Raw genomic sequence first — 22460 nt, forward strand, 5'->3', positions numbered from 1 at the left:
GTACAGTGTGTGGTACAGTGTGTAGGTGTGTGTGTGGTACAGTGTGTAGGTGTGTGTGGTACAGTGTGTAGGTGTGTGTGGTCCAGTGTGTAGGTGTGTGTGGTACAGTGTGTAGGTGTGTGTGTTGTACAGTGTGTAGGTGTGAGTGTGGTACAGTGTGTAGGTGTGTGTGGTACAGTGTGTAGGTGTGTGTGGTACAGTGTGTAGGTGTGTGTGGTACAGTGTGTAGGTGTGTGTGGTTGGTACAGTGTGTGTGGTACAGTGTGTAGGTGTGTGTGTGGTACAGTGTGTAGGTGTGTGTGGTACAGTGTGTAGGTGTGGTACAGTGTGTAGGTGTGTGTGGTACAGTGTGTAGGTGTGTGTGTGGTACAGTGTGTGTGTGGTACAGTGTGTAGGTGTGTGTGGTACAGTGTGTAGGTGCGTGTTGTACAGTGTGTAGGTGTGTGTGGTACAGCGTGTAGGTGTGTGTGTGGTACAGTGTGTAGGTGTGTGTGTGGTACAGTGTGGGTGTGTGTGTGGTACAGTGTGTAGGGTGTGTGGTACAGTGTGTAGGTGTGTGTGTGTGGTACAGTGTGTAGGTGTGTGTGTGGTACAGTGTGTAGGTGTGTGTGGTACAGTGTGTAGGTGTGTGTGTGTGTGTGTGGTACAGTGTGTAGGTGTGGTACAGTGTGTAGGTGTGGTACAGTGTGTAGGTGTGTCTGTGTTGTACAGTGTGTAGGTGTGTGCAGTGTGTGTGTGTGGTACAGTGTGTAGGTGTGTGTGTATGTGGTACAGTGTAGGTGCGTGTTGCACAGTGTGAAGGTGTGTGTGTGGTACAGTGTGTAGGTGCGTGTGTGTACAATGTGTAGGTGTGTGTGGTACAGTGTGTAGGTGTGTGTGGTACAGTGTATAGGGTGTGTGGTACAGTGTGTAGGTGTGTGTGGTACAGTGTGTAGGTGTGTGTGTGTGGTACAGTGTGTAGGTGTGTGTGTGGTACAGTGTGTAGGTGTGTGTGGTACAGTGTGTAGGTGTGTGTGGTACAGTGTGTAGGTGTGTGTGGTACAGTGTGTAGGTGTGTGTGGTACAGTGTGTAGGTGTGTGTTGTACAGTGTGTAGGTGTGTGTACAGTGTGTAGGTGTGTGTGTGGTACAGTGTGTAGGTGTGTGTTGTACAGTGTGTAGGTGTGTGTGGTACAGTGTGTAGGTGTGTGTTGTACAGTGTGTAGGTGTGTGTTGTACAGTGTGTAGGTGTGTGTTGGTACAGTGTGTAGGTGTGTGTGGTACAGTGTGTAGGTGTGTGTTGTACAGTGTGTAGGTGTGTGTTGGTACAGTGTGTAGGTGTGTGTGTACAGTGTGTAGGTGTGTGTGTTGTACAGTGTGTAGGTGTGTGTTGTACAGTGTGTAGGTGTGTGTTGTTACAGTGTGTAGGTGTGTGTGTTGTACAGTGTGTAGGTGTGTGTGTGTACAGTGTGTAGGTGTGTGTGGTACAGTGTGTAGGTGTGTGTGGTACAGTGTGTAGGTGTGTGTGGTACAGTGTGAGGTGTGTGTGTGGTACAGTGTAGGTGTGGGTGGTACAGTGTAGGTGCGTGTTGTACAATGTGTAGGTGGTGTGGTACAGTGGTAGGTGTGGTGGTACAGTGTGTGGTGGGGGTGTGGTACAGTGGTAGGTGTGTGTGTGGTACAGTGTGTAGGTGGTGTGTGGTACAGTGTGTAGGTGTGTGTGGTACAGTGTGTAGGTGTGTGTTATGGTGTACAGTGTAGGTGCGTGTTGCACAGTGTGTAGGTGTGTGTGTGGTACAGTGTGTAGGTGTATGTGTGGTACAGTGTTGTAGGTGTGTGTGGTTACAGTGTGTAGGTGTGTGTGGTACAGTGTGTAGGTGTGTGTGTGTGGTACAGTGTGTAGGTGTGTGTGGTACAGTGTGTAGGTGTGTGTGGTACAGTGTGTAGGTGTGTGTGTTGTACAGTGTGTAGGTGTGTGTGTGGTACAGTGTGTAGGTGTGTGTGTGGTACAGTGTGTGTGTGGTACAGTGTGTAGGTGTGTGTGGTACAGTGTGTAGGTGTGTGTGTGGTACAGTGTGTAGGTGTGGGTGGTACAGTGTGTAGGTGCGTGTTGTACAATGTGTAGGTGTGTGTGGTACAGTGTGTAGGTGGTGTGTGGTACAGTGTGTAGGTGTGTGTGTGGTACAGTGTGTAGGTGTGTGTGGTACAGTGTGTAGGTGTGTGTGGTACAGTGTGTAGGTGTGTGTGTATGTGGTACAGTGTAGGTGCGTGTTGCACAGTGTGTAGGTGTGTGTGGTACAGTGTGTAGGTGTATGTGTGGTACAGTGTGTAGGTGTGTGTGGTACAGTGTGTAGGTGTGTGTGGTACAGTGTGTAGGTGTGTGTGGTACAGTGTGTAGGTGTGTGTGGTACAGTGTGTAGGTGTATGTGGTACAGTGTAGGTGCGTGTTGTACAGTGTGTAGGTGTGTGTTGTACAGTGTGTAGGTGTGTGTTGTACAGTGTGTATGTCTGCGTGTGGTACAGTGTGTAGGTGTGTGTTATACAGTGTGTAGGTGTGTGTGGTACAGTGTGTAGGTGTGTGTTATACAGTGTGTAGGTGTGTGTGGTACAGTGTGTAGGTGTGTGTATGTGGTACGGTGTGTGTGTGTGGTACAGTGTGTAGGTGTGTGTGTGGTACAGTGTGTAGGTGTGTGTGTATGTGGTACAGTATAGGTGCGTGTTGCACAGTGTGAAGGTGTGTGTGTGGTACAGTGTGTGGTACAGTGTGTAGGTGTGTGTGTGGTACAGTGTGTAGGTGTGTGTGGTACAGTGTGTAGGTGTGTGTGGTACAGTGTGTAGGTGTGTGTGTGTGTGTGTGTGTGTGTGTGTGTGTGTGTGTGTGTGTGTGTGTGTGGTACAGTGTGTAGGTGTGTGTGTGTGTGTGGTACAGTGTGTAGGTGTGTGTGGTACAGTGTATAGGTGTGTGTGGTACAGTGTAGGTGCGTGTTGTACAGTGTGTAAATGTGTGTTGTACAGTGTGTAGGTGTGTGTTGTACAGTGTGTATGTGTGCGTGTGGTACAGTGTGTAGGTGTGTGTTATACAGTGTGTAGGTGTGTGTGGTACAGTGTGTATGTGTGTGTGTGGTACAGTGTGTAGGTGTGTGTGGTACAGTGTGTAGGTGTGTGGGGTACAGTGTGTAGGTGTGTGTGGTACAGTGTATAGGTGTGTGTGTGGTACAGTGCGTGTGTGTGTGTGTGTGTGTGTGTGTGTGTGTGTGTGTGTGTGTGTGTGGTACAGTGTAGGTGTGTGTGGTACAGTGTATATGTGTGTGTGTGTGTGTGTGTGTGTGTGTGTGTGTGTGTGTGGTACAGTGCGTAGGTGTGTGCAGTTGGTACAGTGTATAGGTGTGTGTGTGTGTGTGTGTGTGTGTGTGTGTGTGTGTGTGTGTGTGTGTGTGTGTGTGTGTGTGTGTGTGTGTGTGTGTGTGTGTGTGTGTGTGTGTGTGTGTGTGTGTGTGTGTGTGTGTGTGTGTGTGTGTGTGTGGATGCCGCGGACAGACAGGTCTCAGTTGTCAGTTGTCCTCTGCTTACTTTTAATACATGCTTAGTGCTCTCATACTTGTTTGTTTCTGAAATTATATATATTTATATAAATATATATTTAAATATGTGTGTGTGTGTGTGTGTGTGTCCGTATCTGTAGCCTCTTATTGTCTCATGACACCGCACTGTGAATGAATCAAAGTATATAGAAGTGGTCATGAACACATGTGTCCATCAGACAGAGGCTGCTGCCTCCTGTCATCATTAATGGACGTCTCTTTAAAATGACCGCTCAGAGGAGAGGAGTTCTCCTTTCTCTCACCGCCTGCTGCTTCCCCTCCTCTCTCCTCGGCTCCCCTCCTCGACTCCTCCACTCGCATCTCCTGTGGGAGGGACTAAGACACGAGGATAGGAGTTGAGGAGGGGAGTTGAGGAATTAGAAACCTGCTATGAGACAGGTATTTATACACACAAGACTAATGACAAGTACAAGACACATGAGAAGGCTGCATGAAACACTAAGGCAACAAGTGAACACAGCCAGCCAATCACAAAGACAGGAAGTAAAACAAGACAAGACACAAGGAGAAAAGGCATTTCAAAATAAAACAGGAGATCATGACAAAACTTGTGATGTTATAAATCCTTTTGGTATGTCCATGTGTTCAACTCAGATGTACGGCACAAACTGAGAAACCTTTCTCCCTTCTTCAGATTGAGCTTTTTTTGTTAAGTTAATTCAATATTAATACAGACAAGGCACACGTTTACAGCATTAGTTAAAACTCATAGTTTAAATAGCCCTCCCATGTGTGATTCCATATAACTGTATTAGTCAAGGACTTCAAATATCATGGCATAGTCATAAGTTATAGTTCTATTGTCCAAGTTCTACATTAACATGTGAAAAGTCAGTCTTCACATAAAGTAACAAAGGACACCACATGTAGCCTTTAACCCAGCTGTGAGATGGTGATCAGTGCACTGAGTGGCTTCTCTCGGTGGTTGAAGTTACACACAGTAACCCTGGAGTACATTTTAACAAACTGTAATAACGTCATTGAATATACCAAAGCCCTATGTACTGCAACTTTAATCCTCTGGTCCTTAGTGCCATGTACATTTTCCAATGGATTTATTTTAAGCTCCAACCACCGGAATGTGTTATGATAATCAAGAGAACTCTCCTGGCGAATGTTCTCCTCAATCTGACAACATGTACCCCCCCCCCCCTCATCAAGCTGGGGTGCCCACCAGCAGCACGGTGATGCAACTGAGGCTACACTTCAAGGTTGGTGAGGGGGGGTACATGTTGTCAGATTGAGGAGAAAATTCGCCAGGAGACTTTTCTTGACTAGAATGAATTCTGGGGGTCGGAGCTCAGACTTTCCCACTTTCAACTTTCAATTTTGAGGACCACCCTAATGCAGATGAATTATATGGCAAATGTCTGACTTTGGCAAATCTAGTAATAGGAAAACAATCATTTCCAACCCATGGATCTGACCCTGGGACTCGGAAACAACACCCAGCAGCAAGAACAACCATTAAAGTGATTCTAAAAGCCAAAGAAGAAGGATTTTATAATCACCTTGGAAATATGAAATGTTTCAATGCATTGTTTCTTTATTTTCCACACACAAATAAATTCAGTACACAAGCACAGTTCTTTGTGTATAAAAGCCGTAACCAGCGTAACCCAGGTCCATATTCTGTTTTCCTTTAAGAAATCCGGCATCATCTAGTTCAGCCTTTACTAAGTGTACCTTAGCTTTTCAGTTTGCAATGGCTTCGTAGTGGGAATATCTATGTTTTGAGATAACATTTAAAACAAAATCCTGTGGAAATTCCTGGTGGCAAGTAATGTGTTTTATGAATGTATTGTATTGATTCTCAAGTATTTATATAAGGTTTTTCTTATCTATTAGAATAAGCATGTATTTGAATAGATGCATTGTCCTCCCATAGCTGATATACAAAAGGAGGCAGTGATGATACCCCTCCGTCTTCAGCTTGATATTGACTGGGATTTGAGGAGCCTTTAGAATGACTCATCTTTAGATACATTGTTTTGTATTGCTTGCCCTGTTTAGGATCATAATTGATGATTCAGAATAGATGTGTACAATGTGTATGCACCCTTGAATTTGCTTGTTTTGTTCGTTTTCTGTTTCCCTTTGTCCTCGGTCTCCAGCTTCTGTGTCTCTGCTCATTGCTCATTCACACTGCTCCCCGGGCGCCGTTCAAAATGGCAGCCCACTGCTCCTAACACTAGGATGGGTCAAATGCAGAGAAACAATTTCTCCACAGGGATTAATAAAGTATATCAAATCAAAAATCAAAATCAAATCAAATTGATATTTCCATCACATTGACAACATGAACTCATTGTCCTACGATTGTCTTTTGATGTAAAAATGAAGACTTTTAAAACTATTGTTTTCTATTCTTGTTTCTTTGCTGCAGCTCCCCATCCTGGCCTCTTCTGTTGTCAGTCTCTACTTCCTGGAGCTGACGGATATTTTCCAGCCGGTGCATTCTGGGTACAGCTGTAATGACCGTAGTCTGTCTCTGCCCTACATCCTGCCCAGACAGGAAGTCTGCACGCTGCCTCTGCTCTTCAGCTTGGCCTTCGCGGCTCCCACCGCCACTGTAAGTAACTTCATAGACATCTGACAGCTATCATACTGAATACATATTTACTGTGAATGTATGCAAAGATGTATGGCATATAGCGGTCTTACAGAAGTTAAAGTCATTTCTCACTTATTCTGACCATGTAATAACAATAACTCATTTCCCTCTCGAGTTTTCTTTTTGAGCTTTGCCAAAAGCCACTGTGTCAAGTGTCCTACTTGGGTTGCCGTACGGAGTTGTCCAATATGGCGGACCATCTCGCACATGCGCACTGCAGATAGGGCAGGGCGGCAGATCGGAAAGTGACAACCATGCTGTTTCCATGCCACGGCAACCTCTCATTCCCCTGATTGGTGGAGAGTTGGCCATATAGGCGGAGCTCCTCGTCACTGACGTCACACTATTTTCACATCTGTATCAGTCTGTATCAGATCTGTTGCAGACTAAACATTACTTGTGGATTTTTTTACCAGTGTGAAGTTATATTCTACACAGCTGAAATTGCAAGGGTCAAATGGTTTCTTTTACACCCCTAAACTCAAAGAGCAAATCCAGTCTTTACATGTATAGATAGGGTCTTACAAAAGGGATACACGTTTTAACGATGCCTTGAATACGTTTTCTTAAATAATTGGAAACAAGATACGAACGCATGTTCACTTTTGCTGTGAATTCTCCTTGCTGCGGAACTAATAAAGGATATCTGATATTTGTTCTGATAAACTTGTCAAAAGGGGATTAACTAAACGATTGGGACACTCTTGATAAGACCTCAAACATATCTTAGGTGGAATCAGGGCGAGGGGTTAGTTGATTAGGAGTTGAAGGCAAGAGTGAAAAGGTGAGTTTTGAGGGATTGTTTGAATGATGTGAGAGTGTTGGCGGATCTGACGTGGCTGGGGAGGGGGTTCCAGAGGGAGGGGGAGGCTGCTGCGAAGGCCCTGTCACCCCAGGTCCGGAGCTTTGTCCTGATGGGCTGCAGTAGGTTAGCTTCAGCTGACCTGAGGCGACGGGTGGGGGTGTGTCGTTTGTTGAGGTCACAGAGGTAGGGGGGGCAAGGTTGTTGAGGGCTTTGAAAGTGAAAAGTAATATACAAACACAATTCCAAAATGGTGGAAGTCAGCGTATGTCCTGCCTCTACTAAAAGGTGGGGAGGCCACTTTATTAAATAACTATAGGCCCATCTCTAAATGATCAGTTCTGGCTAAGGTTCTTGAACGCCTAGTGAGTGAGCAGGTAAATTTGATTTGTTATGTACAATGACATCCTGTCTAAACATCAGTCAGAAAATAACACAGCACCATCACTGCCACAATGAAAGTGGTGAATGATGTGGTGAGTAGTTTAGATAATAAGCAGAGTTGTGCAGCTCTATTTATTGACCTTTCCAAAGCGTTTGATACCGTCGATCATCACATTTTAAAGCAGAGGCTAGCCAGTATTGGCATGTCCAGCCATGCAGTGGGTGGTTTGTAAACTACCTCTCTGAAAGGTCCCAATGTGTTCACTTTGATGGGCTGTCTTCTGAGTGGTTGAACATTACTAATGGTGTTCCTCAAGGTTCTGTTTTAGGTCCACTTTTATTCTCCATCTACATCAACAGTTTAGGTGAAAATGTCAAGTGGTTACCTGTTACAAATACCTTGGTGTCTGGCTTGATGATTGTCTCACTTTTAAACGTCATAACAATAACCTGATTAAACACTGAGGGTTAGGCTAGGTTTCTTCTACAAACGACAAACAGGATATATGCAAAACGTACAATATTGCTTTAGAAATAGTATAGCCCAGATTCAGCAACACTCAAGTCGATACACAATCTTCTTTAAAGAGTTAAGTCCAGCTTGCACTTCTCTACGTGTGTGATCAATGGCTGCCAGGCCTGATAACATCTATCAGTAGATCCAGTAGAGTGGACCGGGTTTTCTCCAGACGCAAACACTGCAACAGGTCTATAATCCAGTGAGTATGGGTGGGTGGTGACTCATCCTTCCATTTAAGAAGAATTAGTCGTCGAGCTATCAACGATGCAAAAGCAATGGCATTTAATTTATATTTTGAAAGTTGAGCTTCTCTAGCAACAACTCCAAACAATGCTGTCAGCGGAGACTGGTTGAGAGGAATTTCAAACACTTCTGAGAGAGTTTAATACGTCCAAAAAGTGTGAATAAGATTCCCTACTTGATTATTGCACCTCGCACACATGGGGCTCACATTAGGATAAAACGTGGCTAATTTCGCTTTAGTATAGTGTAGACGATGAAGAATGTTAAACTGTAGGAGTCCATGCCGTGCGCAGATGGAGGAGCAGTGAACTTTGTTTAGAATTGAATCCCATGTGTCCTCATCCAATTGTAATTGTAAGTCCTCTTCCCATAGGCCTTTAATTATAGATAAGGAGGGGTAGTCAAGTTCAGAAATGTCCTTATATATTTGAGCAACCACACGAGTGGGTTAACATCCAAAATATGGTCTAATATTGTTTTATCAGGCGGATAAGGGAAATTAACTAGATTAGTTCCAGCAAAGTTTCTAACCTGCACATATCTAAAAAAGTGGTTGTTATTAAGGTTATATTTCTGTTTCAGCTTGAGGCAACAGTACCATCAATATATACATCTCCAAAAGATGTAATACCTTTTGTCTCCCACATTTTAAAAGCAAGGTCCTGCAGTGATGGGGGAAAAGAATGATGTTGATCAATAGGTGCTGAAAGGAGCATTAATACAAGTCCACATTTGTTCCTAAACTGTACCCAGATCCTACGGGAATGTCCAAGTGTTGGGTTATTTTGATATGCAGAGAGATCCACAGCTGTGGGGCATGTCAAGAGAGCAGGTAGTGAAGATTGTTTACAGAATGAGGCTTCAGCAGCCAACCAGGGTGGTTGTTGGTTGTCTCACGGCATTTTCCAAAAATAATATGCTACAAATATTAGCTGCCCAGTAGCAATACTCAAAGTTAGGTGAAGCCATTCCTCCTGATTGTTTTGGCCTTTGCAAAAAAGCCTTACGAATTCTTGAAGGTTTATTGTTCCAAGTAAATGTTGAGCGATTTGTCAAGGGCTACAAAGAATGTCCTTCTTATCAATTGTCAAGATCTGTCTGTGTTGTGTTTTGTCTCGTCTTTTTCTGTTTTTGGTTTCATGTTTTATTTTGAAAGGTCTTCACCTTCGCCTGTCGCTTTCTGTCTGTGTTCCCTCCTCCCTGATTACCCGATTGTGTTCACCTGGTGCCCCTGTGTTTTCTCCTCCCTCCTCACCTGTGTCTTGTTTCTGTGATTAGTCTTGTGTGTATTTAACTTCTGGTTTTTCTGTCTGTCTTTGTCGGTTCTTTGTTTGTCTTTGACTGTGTCACCAGGTAGTGTTCTGTTTCTGACGCTTTCCTTGGAATAAAGGTCTTTTTTACGTTTAAATCTGCATTTGGGTCCTGCTTGCTTCACTCAACCCTAACAGAATGGACCAATCGGATGATCCATTTGAGGTAGACTACAGAATTGTACCTTTTTTTTGGCTTGCTGCTTTGATTGGTGGAAGGGAGCGCCCGGCTCCAGTACTGGCCCACACAGCCATGGTTCCGTGTTCCGGTTCCGTGCCCAGCAGCCATGGTGCCTGCTCCAGTACTGGCCCACACAGCCATGGTTCCAGCCCCAGGTCTGGCCCCAGCAGCCATGGTTCCAGCCCCAGTTCTGGCCCCAGCAGCCATGGTTCCAGCCTCAGTTCTGGCCCCAGCAGCCATGGTTCCGGCTCCAGAACCGGCCCACAAAGCCATGGATCCGTGCACCTGGCTCACACAGCCAGGGTCCAGGCTTCTGTTCCGTGCCCAGCAGCCATGGTTTTGGCTCCAGTCCTGGCTCTCCGGCCGACGCCAAGTCCCCGTGTCCTGTCGGCGTACCGACCGTCTCAAGTCTCTTCTCAAGTCACCTCTCAAGTCTCCTCTCAAGTCCCCTCTCGAGTCCCCTCTCGAGTCCCCTCTCCAGTCCCCTCTCAAGTCCCACCGACTACTCTTCTGCCGGGGGTCCTGCCAACGCTATGTCCTGTCTAGTGTCCTTATTCTAAACTAAAAACAATAATCACATAAAACAAGACCCAAAAGACATGTGTAAAATAATTGTAGGTATTTTGCTCAAAGCTAAACCCTCTCACAAATACGTTTTGCTTATTTGCTATCTGTATGATCTTGTGAGCACCTGTTACTATGAGAAGTGAGATAAGATGCTTTAAACATGAACAGATACATTAATTTAGTAGTTACTGAAGTTAAACCAGTGAACAAGACAGACCAAACCTGCAGGAGGAGATCTCAGGGAAAGAGTCTCAAAGGTTCCCGTGAATGAAAAGTCTGTTTAAACGTTATGAAGAATATGATCACGAAAAAAGAAAGAAAGAAAGAAAGGCCCTTACATGAGGTATTTTCAAGATATAAGCAGCGTAATTCTCGAGATAAATGACTATAGGAAGATATCACAGTCAGTTATCCCGGCTCAAACAACATCCCTGCAGAGAGCGTTTCCATTACCTACGGCCTCATCCATCCGGAGCATTCCGATCCCGATTTCCAGTCTGTGGTAAACGACTCCTTGATTTATCAGATGACCCGCTTGGCAACAACAACAGCACAAATGTTCACATATTTTCGGCGGTAGACTTTATCTTTGTAGTGTAGTATTCCATCCTGGATTGGGGAGAGTCGAAAATCCTCGTCTCACTGCCGAAAGTGATCCGCAGTCGTGCTGGGTAAAGGAGCCCATATCTGACGTCTGCCCTGCGGCATAGCCTTCACCTCATTATATGCAGCTCCTCGCTTGTCCAAATCTGCGCTGCAGTCAGGGAATATGAAAATCTGGGTCCCACCGAGCACTAGCTTGCCTTTCTGACGTGAGAGTTTCAGTATTTCCTCTTTCACTTGAAAAAGATTAACTTTACATTGGAAGGAGCGTGGGCGCTCTCCGTCTTTTAGGTCGGGAAGCGGGTACACGGTGAGCACGGTCAAGTACCGGTGCTTTCTCCAGTCCGGTAAACAATTCGTGAAGCATGTTAGAGATGAAAGTAGTGGGTTGCCTTGTTCAACACCTTCTGGTATTCCAACAATACGTAGATTGCAACGTCTCCCTCTATTCTCCAGGTCGTCTGTTTTCAATTGTAATGTAGCGTTGTCTTTAGCTAGCTGAGTACTGTGGGCTTCCAGAGAGTCAATCCGGGCGGCCAGGGTGTTTAAACCTTCCTCATGATGAGCAAGTTGAGTCTTACATTCATCCAATTCAGCTCTTACTGGGGGGGGGCAAGTGACTTTGAACGTGGCATGGTTGTTGGTGCCAGGTGCTGGTCTGACTATTTCAGAAACTGCTGATCTACAACCATCTCTAGGGTTTTCAGAGAATGCTCCGAAAAAGGGAAAATATCCAGTGATTGGCAGTTCTCTTTGTTTCTGACCATGTCCATCCCTTTATGACCACAGCGTACCCATCTTCTGATGCTACTTCCAGCAGGATAACACACCATGTCACAATGCTCAATTCATCTCACACTGGGTTCTTGAACATGACAATGAACTCACTGTTCTCAATTGGCCACAGTTACCAGGTCTCAATCCTATGGAGAACCTTTGTGATGTTGTGGAACGAGAGATTCGCATCATGGATGTGCAGCCAAACAATATGCAGCAACTGTGTGATGTGCAAATAATATGCTGGAGTCTTTCCCAATTGTCCAGGACTTTAAAATCTTCAAGAACACATGGGCCTAATACTTGTGCACCATTATCTGTGTGTTACCACTCAAGGGATTCTGTTACAAGTGAGTTTCCACCAGATTCAATTTTGCAAGTGAATAGGCAAGAAGTTAAAAAAGAAGGGACATGTCCCAAAAAGTGCAATGTATAAATAAAGTTGTACATGGAGCATGTGATTTATTCCTTAATCAAGGTATCAAGATGTATACAGAACATGTCTCTGAAGTGTTTGGCTGAAACACCAAACAGATCATTGCAGCATCCCATAATCCCCTCTGTTTCAGCCCTGTTCCAAAAGTGCTGATTCTGTGTCTGTAGCTTTAAATGCTAATGAGCTGCTGCTGTCCATGCCCCTCTGAGAAAAAAAAACACAATGGTGCTCTAAGAGGAGATTCAGGTGATAAGGTTGTGGGGGGTTACCTTGGTTGATTAGTGGCTATTGGTTGCATAGCACAAAAAAACACGATATCATAAAGTGGCTAACATCTGATCAGCTCATTTCCAGACAGGTTTTTATATAAATGGATCAGGACAAAAAGAGAGGGGGTCTTTGTTCCTGAAACTTTCAGAGTCTCTTTACACAGAGGGGACACATGTTGATGTTGAAGAGACATGAAAAAGGGGATTTTGCGTACTAGGGGACCTTTAAGGATGGCAACCATCTCGCATTAATGCATAAAAGAAACAGATAAGATTCAGAAAAAACGAACATTTACTTCAAGTTTAACCTTTTAGAGTTTTTTATTAATTGCAATGAGTCCTTTGGTAAAACATTTTTATAAAAATGAGCCTCCAAATAAAATATGTTATTATTTGTTTTCCACTGCAGGATGTTTGACTGGATCTCTTTTAGGCTCCGTTTACACTGAGACAAAAACTACAACGAACACAATTCGATATCAAAAAAGTCTTCCGTCCACACGAAACCGCTCGACCCGCTGGAGACGCTGTAGTACATATGCCGGGCCTGTAATTGGCGCTGTACTTCTGCCACAAAATACACCAAAAGCAGCGAAGAAGACCCCCTGTCACGGCTAGGCAAACCAGTATGAACCCAAAAGCACGACTCGACAAACAAAGTACAAAAGAAAGTCTTTACTCAAAATTGGCACTGTGAGCTGTCCGTAGAGGTAACAGGTCAAGGTAACAAAAAACACTCTAATGAGGAAAAAGTTAACATAGTATCAAAAATGCAAAGGATAAAGTAAATTCCAAAACTCGGTTCTTAGCTCTTAGCAGAAAACATGGACTTCACGCTGGCAGTCAGGCACATGGGACGAAACGAACTGGCAACAAGACAAGAGAGACAGAATCTATATATAGGCAGGCTAAGGGGGAACAGGTGCAGACAATTAGGGCGGAGTCGACAATCACAGTGGAGGGAAAACACACAAAGGGAGGAAGTGAGGTAATCTGCAACAAGAAGGAAAGGGTACTACAAAATAAAACAGGATACAAGACTGAACTAAAAACATTAACTTAACAGATTTTACGAGACATTACACCCCCCGAGCATGGTTGCCATGGTTGCCTGGTTGCCCTTCTGTTTATTCTCCACGTTGGATTTAGCAACATGTAGTTCATGTAGGTCTCCATGTCCACTTGTTGCTGATGGTTGTGGAAGAGGAGCTGTAGATTTGGGTGAGCAGCAGAGGTGGGGAGAGGCAGGGCTCTGGCTGTTTCGGCGGCCTCTGTTTCTCTTTTTCTCCCTCCCCGAGGCGAGCGTGTGCTCTTGCTGTAAAAGGCAGGTGCACCGCACCCACTGCCACTAACTCTGAGCCTGGCTCCCGAGCAGGACGTTCTCCTCGGTAGTCCACCATCAGATGAAAAACACCCACCTCTCCGCCTCTTCCAAGGGATGAGGGAACCGTGCGGGGGGGTCTGCTGGAGGCTCCTGCTGGGTGCACTGTCCTGCGAGTTACCGGGACCTGGCTCGAAACACTCGGAACACTGTTGTTGTTGTTGTTGTTGTTGTTGGCGAAACAATTCTCTGTAAAATTGATGCAAATTACAGAGAGAGTTCTCTAAGAACTGCTATTGCACATAAAGCAGAGTAACATCTAAATGCACTTTTTATACCAGATGGACAGATGGTTTGCCTTCATTTCTTGTGTTTAACTTCATTTTGCTGCGGCTTTTCACCATTAAGATTAAATAACATGTTTTGCCTTTGAAGCAGGACTTAGGTTGCAGATGATCTTGTAGTCTCCCTTTTGATTGACATCTCTTCCTTTTCTCACATCAAAACAAAAATCCCCACACTTATGAGTCGGGACCGTAAGATATCAGCAACAATAAATGATCCAGTAATATGTATTGCATCTGGCGGATCATTCAGACTGATGTATGTGGTGATCTGCCTTTGCAACATCCTTTCTGTGTCTTTGTGTGCAGATTCTGATCGGAGAGGCGATTCTGTACTGCTATCTGTCCCGGAGGTCAGCAGCCACTCAGACAGAGGCCAACATCAACGCTGCAGGCTGTAATTTCAACTCCTACATCCGCAGGGCTGTACGCTTCATAGGTGGGAGGACACATGTTAAACACACAGCTGCTTAGATGCATGTTTTCTAACTGAGCCACAAAAACACAAATAACAGTTTGCAGTAACAAATGAGTTTGAGTGGATACTGGATAATAACCCTGGTCCGCCCAGTAGTAGTAGTCAGATCGCTACTCCTACTGATTTAAAGCTAGGTCTGGGTTGGGTTTCATCCACTTGAATGTGCGCAGTCTGTTAGGTAAACTAGATTGTGTCCGCATCTGGGCGAGCTCGACTGACGCTGACGTAATTGTTTTATCAGAAACATGGCTAAATAAGTCTATTTTGGCCTCTGACATTGCCTTAAATGGTTATAATGTGTATCGTACCGACCGGCCTAGGTGGTGGCGTTGCCATTTATGTTAAGAATAAGTTCAGTGTAACCAAAATATAGAAGTGGCAAAGGGTCAACAGGTCATGGTGGTGAGTTGTTACAGACCCCCCTCAGCTGTCAAAGACTCCTTGTCTTCACTAGCAAATATTTTATCACAACTAGACTACAAGGAAATAGTGCTACTTGGAGATTTTAACTGGGACTGGTTAACTGCAGTGTCAGAGGATTTTACAAACCTTTGTATCTCTTTAAATGTTAAAATGTAAATGTAAAATCGATCTGTGTGCTGATGTGGAAACCGCATGGTCTTATTTTTATCTTGGTTTTATGGAGATCATTGATAGACATGCACCCCTGCGTAAATTTAGAGTAAAGGGACGAGACAATCCTTGGTTTTCTGCTGAGCTGTCTAGTCTCCTTCATGAGAGAAACAAGGCCTGGGCAAAAGCTAGGAAATCAGGCTCAGAATGGCGGCATTTTAGGCAGCTAAGTTATCTGTCAGTAACCACAAAGAATCTGAATAATCCTGGAACATTTTAGAAAGCCATTAAATCGTTATCCACCGGCGATATCCGTAATGAGCTACCTCCGTGCCTTACCACAGCATCTGGCCCTATATCGGACAGGGCTACTATGCTAAATTGCTTTAATGAGCATTTTGTGTCCTGTGGTTCTCTGTTTGATTCTGTCACTAACTCTGCTTCTGTGAACACTAAAGTATGTGACTCTGAAAAACGTGTGTTGGATAACCCTTTTAGTTTTACCCCTTTTACTGTTGATGTTGTTCGTGAAGCTTTAACCAAGTTAGATCCTAAGAAACCGGCTGGCCCGGACAACGTAGAGCCTTTCTTTTTAAAGATAGCTGCAGATTGTATTGCTCCACCTCTCACTACTCTTTTTCACCTCTCCCTCAGCACTAACACAATTCCAAAATTGTGGAAGTCAGCGTATGTCCTTGCCTTTGCTAAAAGGAGGGGAGGCCACCTTATTAAATAACTATAGGCCAATCTCTAAGTTGTCAGTTCTGGCGAAGGTTCTTGAACGCTTAGTGAGTGAACAGGTAAAGGAGTTTTTATGTAAGAATGACATCCTGTTTAAACATCAGTCAGGCTTCAGAAAGCAACACAGCACCATCACTGCCACAATGAACGTGGTGAATGATGTGGCGAGTATTTTAGATAATAAGCAGAGTTGTGCAGCTCTATTTATTGACCTTTCAAAAGCGTTTGACACCGTCGATCATCACATTTTAAAGCAGAGGCTAGCCAGTATAGGCATGTCCAGCCATGCAGTGGGGTGGTTTGTAAACTACCTCTCTGAAAGGTCCCAATGTGTTCACTTTGATGGGCTGTCTTCTGAGTGGTTGAACATTGCTAAATGGTGTTCCCCAAGGTTCTGTTTTAGGACCACTTTTATTCTCCATCTACATCAACAGTTTAGGTGAAAATGTGGATGAAGCTACTTTACATTTTTATGCGGATGATACTGTGATGTACTGTGCAGGTCCCTCCATTAAGGAGGCTGTTGTTAAATTACAGGCTGTTTTTAACATTATTCAGACTCAGCTCTCTGAATTAAAGCTTATTTTAAATGTTGAGAAAACCAAGGTAATGCTCTTTTCTAAAGCTAAAAAGACACCAGAGCCTGTTTTAGATATTGTAACTACGCAAAATCTCCATCTAAGATGGTGGCATAGATACTAGGGGTGTAACGGTTCACAAACATTTCGGTTCGGTACGTACCTCGGTTTTTTGGTCACGGTTCGGTTCGGTACGTTTTCGGTACAGCAGAATTTGTTTTCACAAAACAAAACATATATATATATATTTTTTTTTTGTATTATTATTAAACTGTGAATAATGTATCCACTCAAATAAATACAAAATATTATAAAATAAACATTAAGTTGCAGCATTTCGATGAACTGAAATAATCTGTATTTGAACTTTACTGTACTAGTACTCACAAAACATAAACTATTAGTTTTGGGTTTTTAATTATTATTAAACTGTGAATATTCACTCAAATAAATACAAAATATAATAAAATGAACATTAAGGTGCAGCATTTCGATTAACTGAAATAATCTGTATTTGAACTGTACTGTACTAGCACCTAAGCAGCCAGTTTGACATTAGGACTTGCTTGTCATTGTATTTTATGTTTTTTTAAAGAAAGATGAACTTGTCCACATTGCTTGCCGAAAGGGCAGATCTGCTGGCACTAACAATGCCTCCTGCTGTGGAGAACACCCTCTCGCTAGGGACAGAGGTAGCAGATACAGCCAGGTAGCACTTTGCTAACATGGCAACATAAGGATATTTGGCATTTGTAATAGCTTTGGGTCGGTCTGAACTTTTTGCGAGTGGTGGAGGCCTAAATGCTAGTGGGAGTTGGGTTTGCACTTCAGTCTTTTTTCTTTTGGTACCGGTGATATTCACGTTCGGGTGATGCCTTTTCAAGAGTGTGCAAGTTTGATGTATTGCCAGCCGCGTAACCAATTTTAGTTGAACAATGCCGACAAACAGCTTTGGTTCGGTCCACCTGTCTTTGTCTGTCATCCTTGTACGTAACTGCGAAACCAAAATGTTCCCAAACCGGAGACTTCAATGATGCTGGAGGATTTTCGAGCTCAACTTTATCTGCGTTCGCCATTCATTTTCGACAGTTCCTCAAATTACTGACTACATTTGATTGCATCCCTCTGACCAGCTCTCATATAGAATGCCTCTCATCCAATGAAATGACTTGCTCACTCTATGACACGTTGAACCCAATGTGAGCAAATGACTCTGAATGCTGCGACGCAGCACCTGCGATTACTTCCAAAAAGTTGTTCACGTTCTCAATTTTTTACGTTTAACGTTATATTCGTTCGGTACACTTCGGTACACACCTGTACCGAACCGAAGGGCCCGTACCGAATAAGTTCAGTACGGGTACGTGTACCGTTACACCCCTAATATATACGTTATTTTCCCCTGTGCAATTCTCCAGCCCAGTCTCACATCTCACATCGTCATAAGCAATACCGGCAACAGACGTAGGCAAGATCCTCAGCTCAGTGATTGGATGGTTTAGCCGCAATGCACGTTGGGAGATGGTGTTTATGCGATGTGAAATCCGAAAAAAATTGTTTAAAATAATACTTTATTCCGAGTGTGCTTGCTTTTCTCTTTGGAAGTCATCACATAACGGCATTGTAATACACGGTTCGGCTGCATTAAATATTACATATCTGCCGTAGTTCTATATTTATAGAGCCCTGATGAGAAGACTTCTAGACAAACATGAGGAACTGCCGCCAAAACTGAAAACGTGACGTGGATCATAAATATATCAGCCATTAAACAACATCTTGCATTTATTTTCACACAATACGTCTCCTTGCAGTATCAACACTAATTCATTCATCGTTATTCTCTACTAATAGTTAATTAAAGACTGTATATAATGACTATTTTGCAGATCCCTTTCAAGATTTCAAGATTTTCTAAGGTTTATTGACATATCATATTATACACAACTACGGTGTAGTTTTGCAATGAATGAAAAACTTGGGTTGCAGGTTCCTCAACAGTGCATTACAAGACATCTATCAATATGTGTGATGTGAGATGTGAGATGTGAGACTGGGTTGGAGAATTGCACAGGGGAAAATAACGTATCTATGCCACCATTTTAGATGCGGATTTTGTTAAACTAATACGTTTGTGCTGTGGACCAACACTATAAATTGCGGGGAAGGGGGTAGCAATAAAGATAACACCATTAAACAGTTACACAACATAACAGAAATAATATTGATAGCAGCGTCCCTAGCTGTAAGGGAAACCTGTGCAGCAATGGAGAGTTAGGACTCAGAGAGACACGGGACGAGCAGGAGTTCTGATGTCAAACACGGATCTTTAATACAAGCATCGGCCGGAGAAATTCACATCACAAGTTACACAGTCAAAGGTTCTGACTGCACTGGTGGGTTGCCATGTCAAATCTGCAGCGCCTCTCTCTCGATAGCCCTTTTAACTATTTCAGAGAGAGTAAACAACATATTTGTTATTTTATATATGTTATATATTTTGGGGAGAACAGCTGGGCACCCTGAATCACTTGCGTCTGACCCTTAATAGCCTCGAAGCCAGCGTTCCCACAGCCGTTAACCATTTTGTGACCGAGAGTTGAACTGGTTTATCAAGATAGTTGGAGCCTCCCATTCCTTAAGAGAGATACCAGAGCCAGGGTTGGTCGTAAACGTCAACACACAGAGAAGGTTAAATATCTAGGAGTAAAGACAGAATTATTCCCTCACACTAGCAACCACCTTGGTAACAATGAAACACAATTTCCTGAAGTACTCTTCGTAATAAAGATGTGCATCCACTGCACACATAATCTGAAATAAAAACTTGCATGAAAACGCATTTTGATTGCCAAACTAACCTTGAAATAGGCATTTTCCACCGAGAATAAAACGAAGGTCGGCCATGTTTTGTTTTTTTATGCGGAGAGAAATTTGAAGATCACGTGCCAGCCATTGGAAATGAATGGTGAAAAAAAAACGTTTTTGTAGAAATACTACGTCCCACGTTGTGGACCAACGTAGTTATTACACGTTTAGATGTGAGACTGGGTTGGATATCCATGTAATCTGTTACTCCCCAAGCCTGATTCTAACACAATCTTAACATTTCAAATTAGAATAAGGTTATTGTGTATATATATATATATATATATATATTGTACTAATGCAGTATAAAATGTTTTGCTTCCCACAGGTGTCCATATCTTTGGCCTGTGTGTGACAGCGCTGATAACGGACATCCTCCAGCTGTCCACCGGGCAGCACACCCCCTACTGGCTGGATGTGTGTAAGCCCAACCTGACCCACATTAACATGTCCACCTGTGATGAGGCTTTTATTCTGGAGGACATCTGCTCTGGACAAGACCCCGGGCCCATCAATGCTGGGAGGTGAGGCTCAGTGTCACTGTGGGAGGGAACTAGAGTGTCAGAGGACTTGTGGGTTTATTGGTATTAAGTTATGAAAGGTAGAACAAAGCTTTAAACTACAGTATACGTCATCACTGTCTCTGATGGATGTTTTACCATGATGACATTATAAACTAAATATATAGAGTGGTTTAGGAATGGTAAACCCGGAAATGAGTGAGCATTTTAGCACTTCCAGTTCCCTCGTGTTGAAGTTTTTTGAAGGAGATTTTGGTTAGATTCCCAAAATAGGGACTTTGATTAGAACAAGCTTACAAGATTCTCCAGTTTTGTTCCATGACATATAATACGTCACTAAATACCCCACTGGTGAATGTCCAAGGCTTTGATGTGTCTTTAAAACGTGTGCTAACAAGTGGCTAAATGAGACTACTAAACGCCGTCACACCAAACAGTTTTAATGATAATAAAAGTGGTGTTAATATGTGGAGATAATCCTGCTGAATCAAACGTGTTAGTATCATACTGCTAACATGTGTTTGCAAAATTACAAATCATCACGGCAAACATTAGCCGCCTTTAGCCGTAGCCTACAATTTTGCATTTAAACCTAAACTATTGTAAAGATGTTGTTAATATGAAGGGTTTATCCTGCTGAACATTACGTGTTAGTATCATAAGTGTAGGGCCTAAGTATAAAAGTCACGGCTCGCCACTGGTGCACAGCTTTATTACCTGCTGCTATAGTGGCCTGATGCACGTTTGAATTATAGATGCCACTGAAGGTGGACACTGTGGGGGATGGGCTGCGTTGATTTGACCCATGACTCCGCCTGTCTTTAAGCAACACTGAGCAAGACATTGTGTATCTACGCAAAGAATGCCCATGCTAATGTTATCCGCTATATCTAGCAACAGATACTGCACGGGGATCTACAGTTAAACCATTATTTGTAGCAGCTCCACAATGCTAACACTCATTAACAGTCTCTCAAGTGCTTTTGAAACACTGTGCTAAAGGAATGATGCTTCGACTAAAAGCCTGCTCTCCTCTCACTAAACTGTGGGGACAAGAGACGTCATAAACTCACATTTAGAGTTCAATGCCAATAAAGTGAAATTCCATCTTTCTTAATACCAATTCACACCACGGTGAAAACAGCACAATATATCTCAGGTACTTTAAGCACAATTGTTTTGTTTTGCTTAGGGTTTTGTTACAAAGTTAAGCACTGCCACATTAATTTACTTTGTTATGCCCAATACTAATCTTTACTGCACAGAGCTTGAGTGCACCAAACTAGAAATGGTTATTGACATACACTGCAGTATCAGCATGACCTATACAACTTTTTGTATATCTTAGCTAAACACACACATTAGAGTTGTTTCCCTCCTTTTACCCTTCAGATACTGCATCTATTAAACACCACCTGCTAGGGCACACACACACACACACACACACACACACACACACACACACACACACACACACACACACACACACACACACACACACACACACACACACACACACACACACACACGTTTCTTTGAAAGTCACCTCCATGTTTCAGATGAATATTCACATGGACCTTAGCTGTCTGAATATGATAATTGTGTCTGTTTTTTTAATTTTTTTAAAGGAAGTCATTCCCCTCCCAGCATGCAACTCTGGCTGCTTTCGCTGCGGTCTACATCTCAGTAAGTGCTTATTATACACTCTCTCAATATCTGGCCACAGAAGGTGCAGACAGGTCTTTTCCACATATTTAGAAATCTAAATAAATGTGAATGAAGAAAAATAGCATTCCCAGCAGACTATCACAGGTGTAGGATTACATTTCTTATATCAGCTTTAACAGAGGGATGGTTGTGTGTTTCAGATGTACTTCAACGCGGTGTTGACGGACTCGGCCAAGCTGCTGAAGCCTCTGCTTGTCTTCTCCTTCATCATGCTCGCCATCCTGGCCGGCCTCACCAGGATCATCCAGTTCAGGAACCATCCTGTGGACGTGTACTGCGGCTGGCTGCTGGGAGCTGCCATCGCCGTTTATCTGGTAACACCCTCACAGGATGTTTCGTTGGAAGTTTTTTGTGTAGCTTAAATAGCAGAACATTTACAGCGACTCTTACATATACACATTTCCACTGCGTTGAGATTGCCAACAAGGCGGAAGCATCTCATAACTTAGCAGATAATGAAGGTCATGAAGAGCCATTGTGCTCTGAACTAAATATGAGTAGCCGTGTCATAGTGAAGACACAGAGGGATGTTGCACTATAAATGATCATCGCTAATTAAATGTGAGGATTGAAACTGCATCCATAGCAACATAACTTTGTAACCTTTTCTCATTGCTCATTTCGTGTGGAAGTTGCTCTGGAGGTAGACACTCTTGCTGGACTGCTTTTCTCTTTTTGTTCATTTATTATTCATGAGAAACACGACAGCGTCAGGTGAGAAGAGTGGTACATATGTGAATAGAATCAAAGAGGACATATTCTGCAAATGTTCAGCTTCATATCAGTATGTAGAGTAGGGATGGGTACCGAGCAGAGTTGGGTGTAACGCGTTACAAAGTCTCTCTTTGACAGACAAGAGGGATTTCCGCCGCAGGTTTATATGTACGTAACAGTTGCGCGATTTGCACGTCCACGTGCATAAACATGGCTGAGTCAACAGCGATAACTTTCGAGGGGTGGAGGTATGCCCATTATTTTGAGTTCGTCTGAAGAAAGGACAGGAATGTGACGGTGAGGTGCAA

The 22460-nt window shown here is 43.4% G+C and overlaps 1 protein-coding gene across 1 annotated transcript in view; it reads left to right on the forward strand.

Moving 5' to 3' along the window:
* The window catches only part of plppr4a (phospholipid phosphatase related 4a), an 82998-nt gene that overhangs the window by 22344 nt on the left and 38194 nt on the right, over window positions 1–22460 (forward strand). The window contains exons 2-6 of the mRNA XM_034105188.2: window positions 5967–6152; window positions 14261–14390; window positions 19518–19713; window positions 21339–21396; window positions 21579–21752. Of these exons, the coding sequence (XP_033961079.1) occupies window positions 5967–6152; window positions 14261–14390; window positions 19518–19713; window positions 21339–21396; window positions 21579–21752 (744 nt within the window). The remainder of the gene's footprint in view (window positions 1–5966; window positions 6153–14260; window positions 14391–19517; window positions 19714–21338; window positions 21397–21578; window positions 21753–22460) is intronic.

Source organism: Pseudochaenichthys georgianus, chromosome 17, assembly GCF_902827115.2.
Source record: "Pseudochaenichthys georgianus chromosome 17, fPseGeo1.2, whole genome shotgun sequence".
Taxonomy (NCBI): domain Eukaryota; kingdom Metazoa; phylum Chordata; class Actinopteri; order Perciformes; family Channichthyidae; genus Pseudochaenichthys; species Pseudochaenichthys georgianus.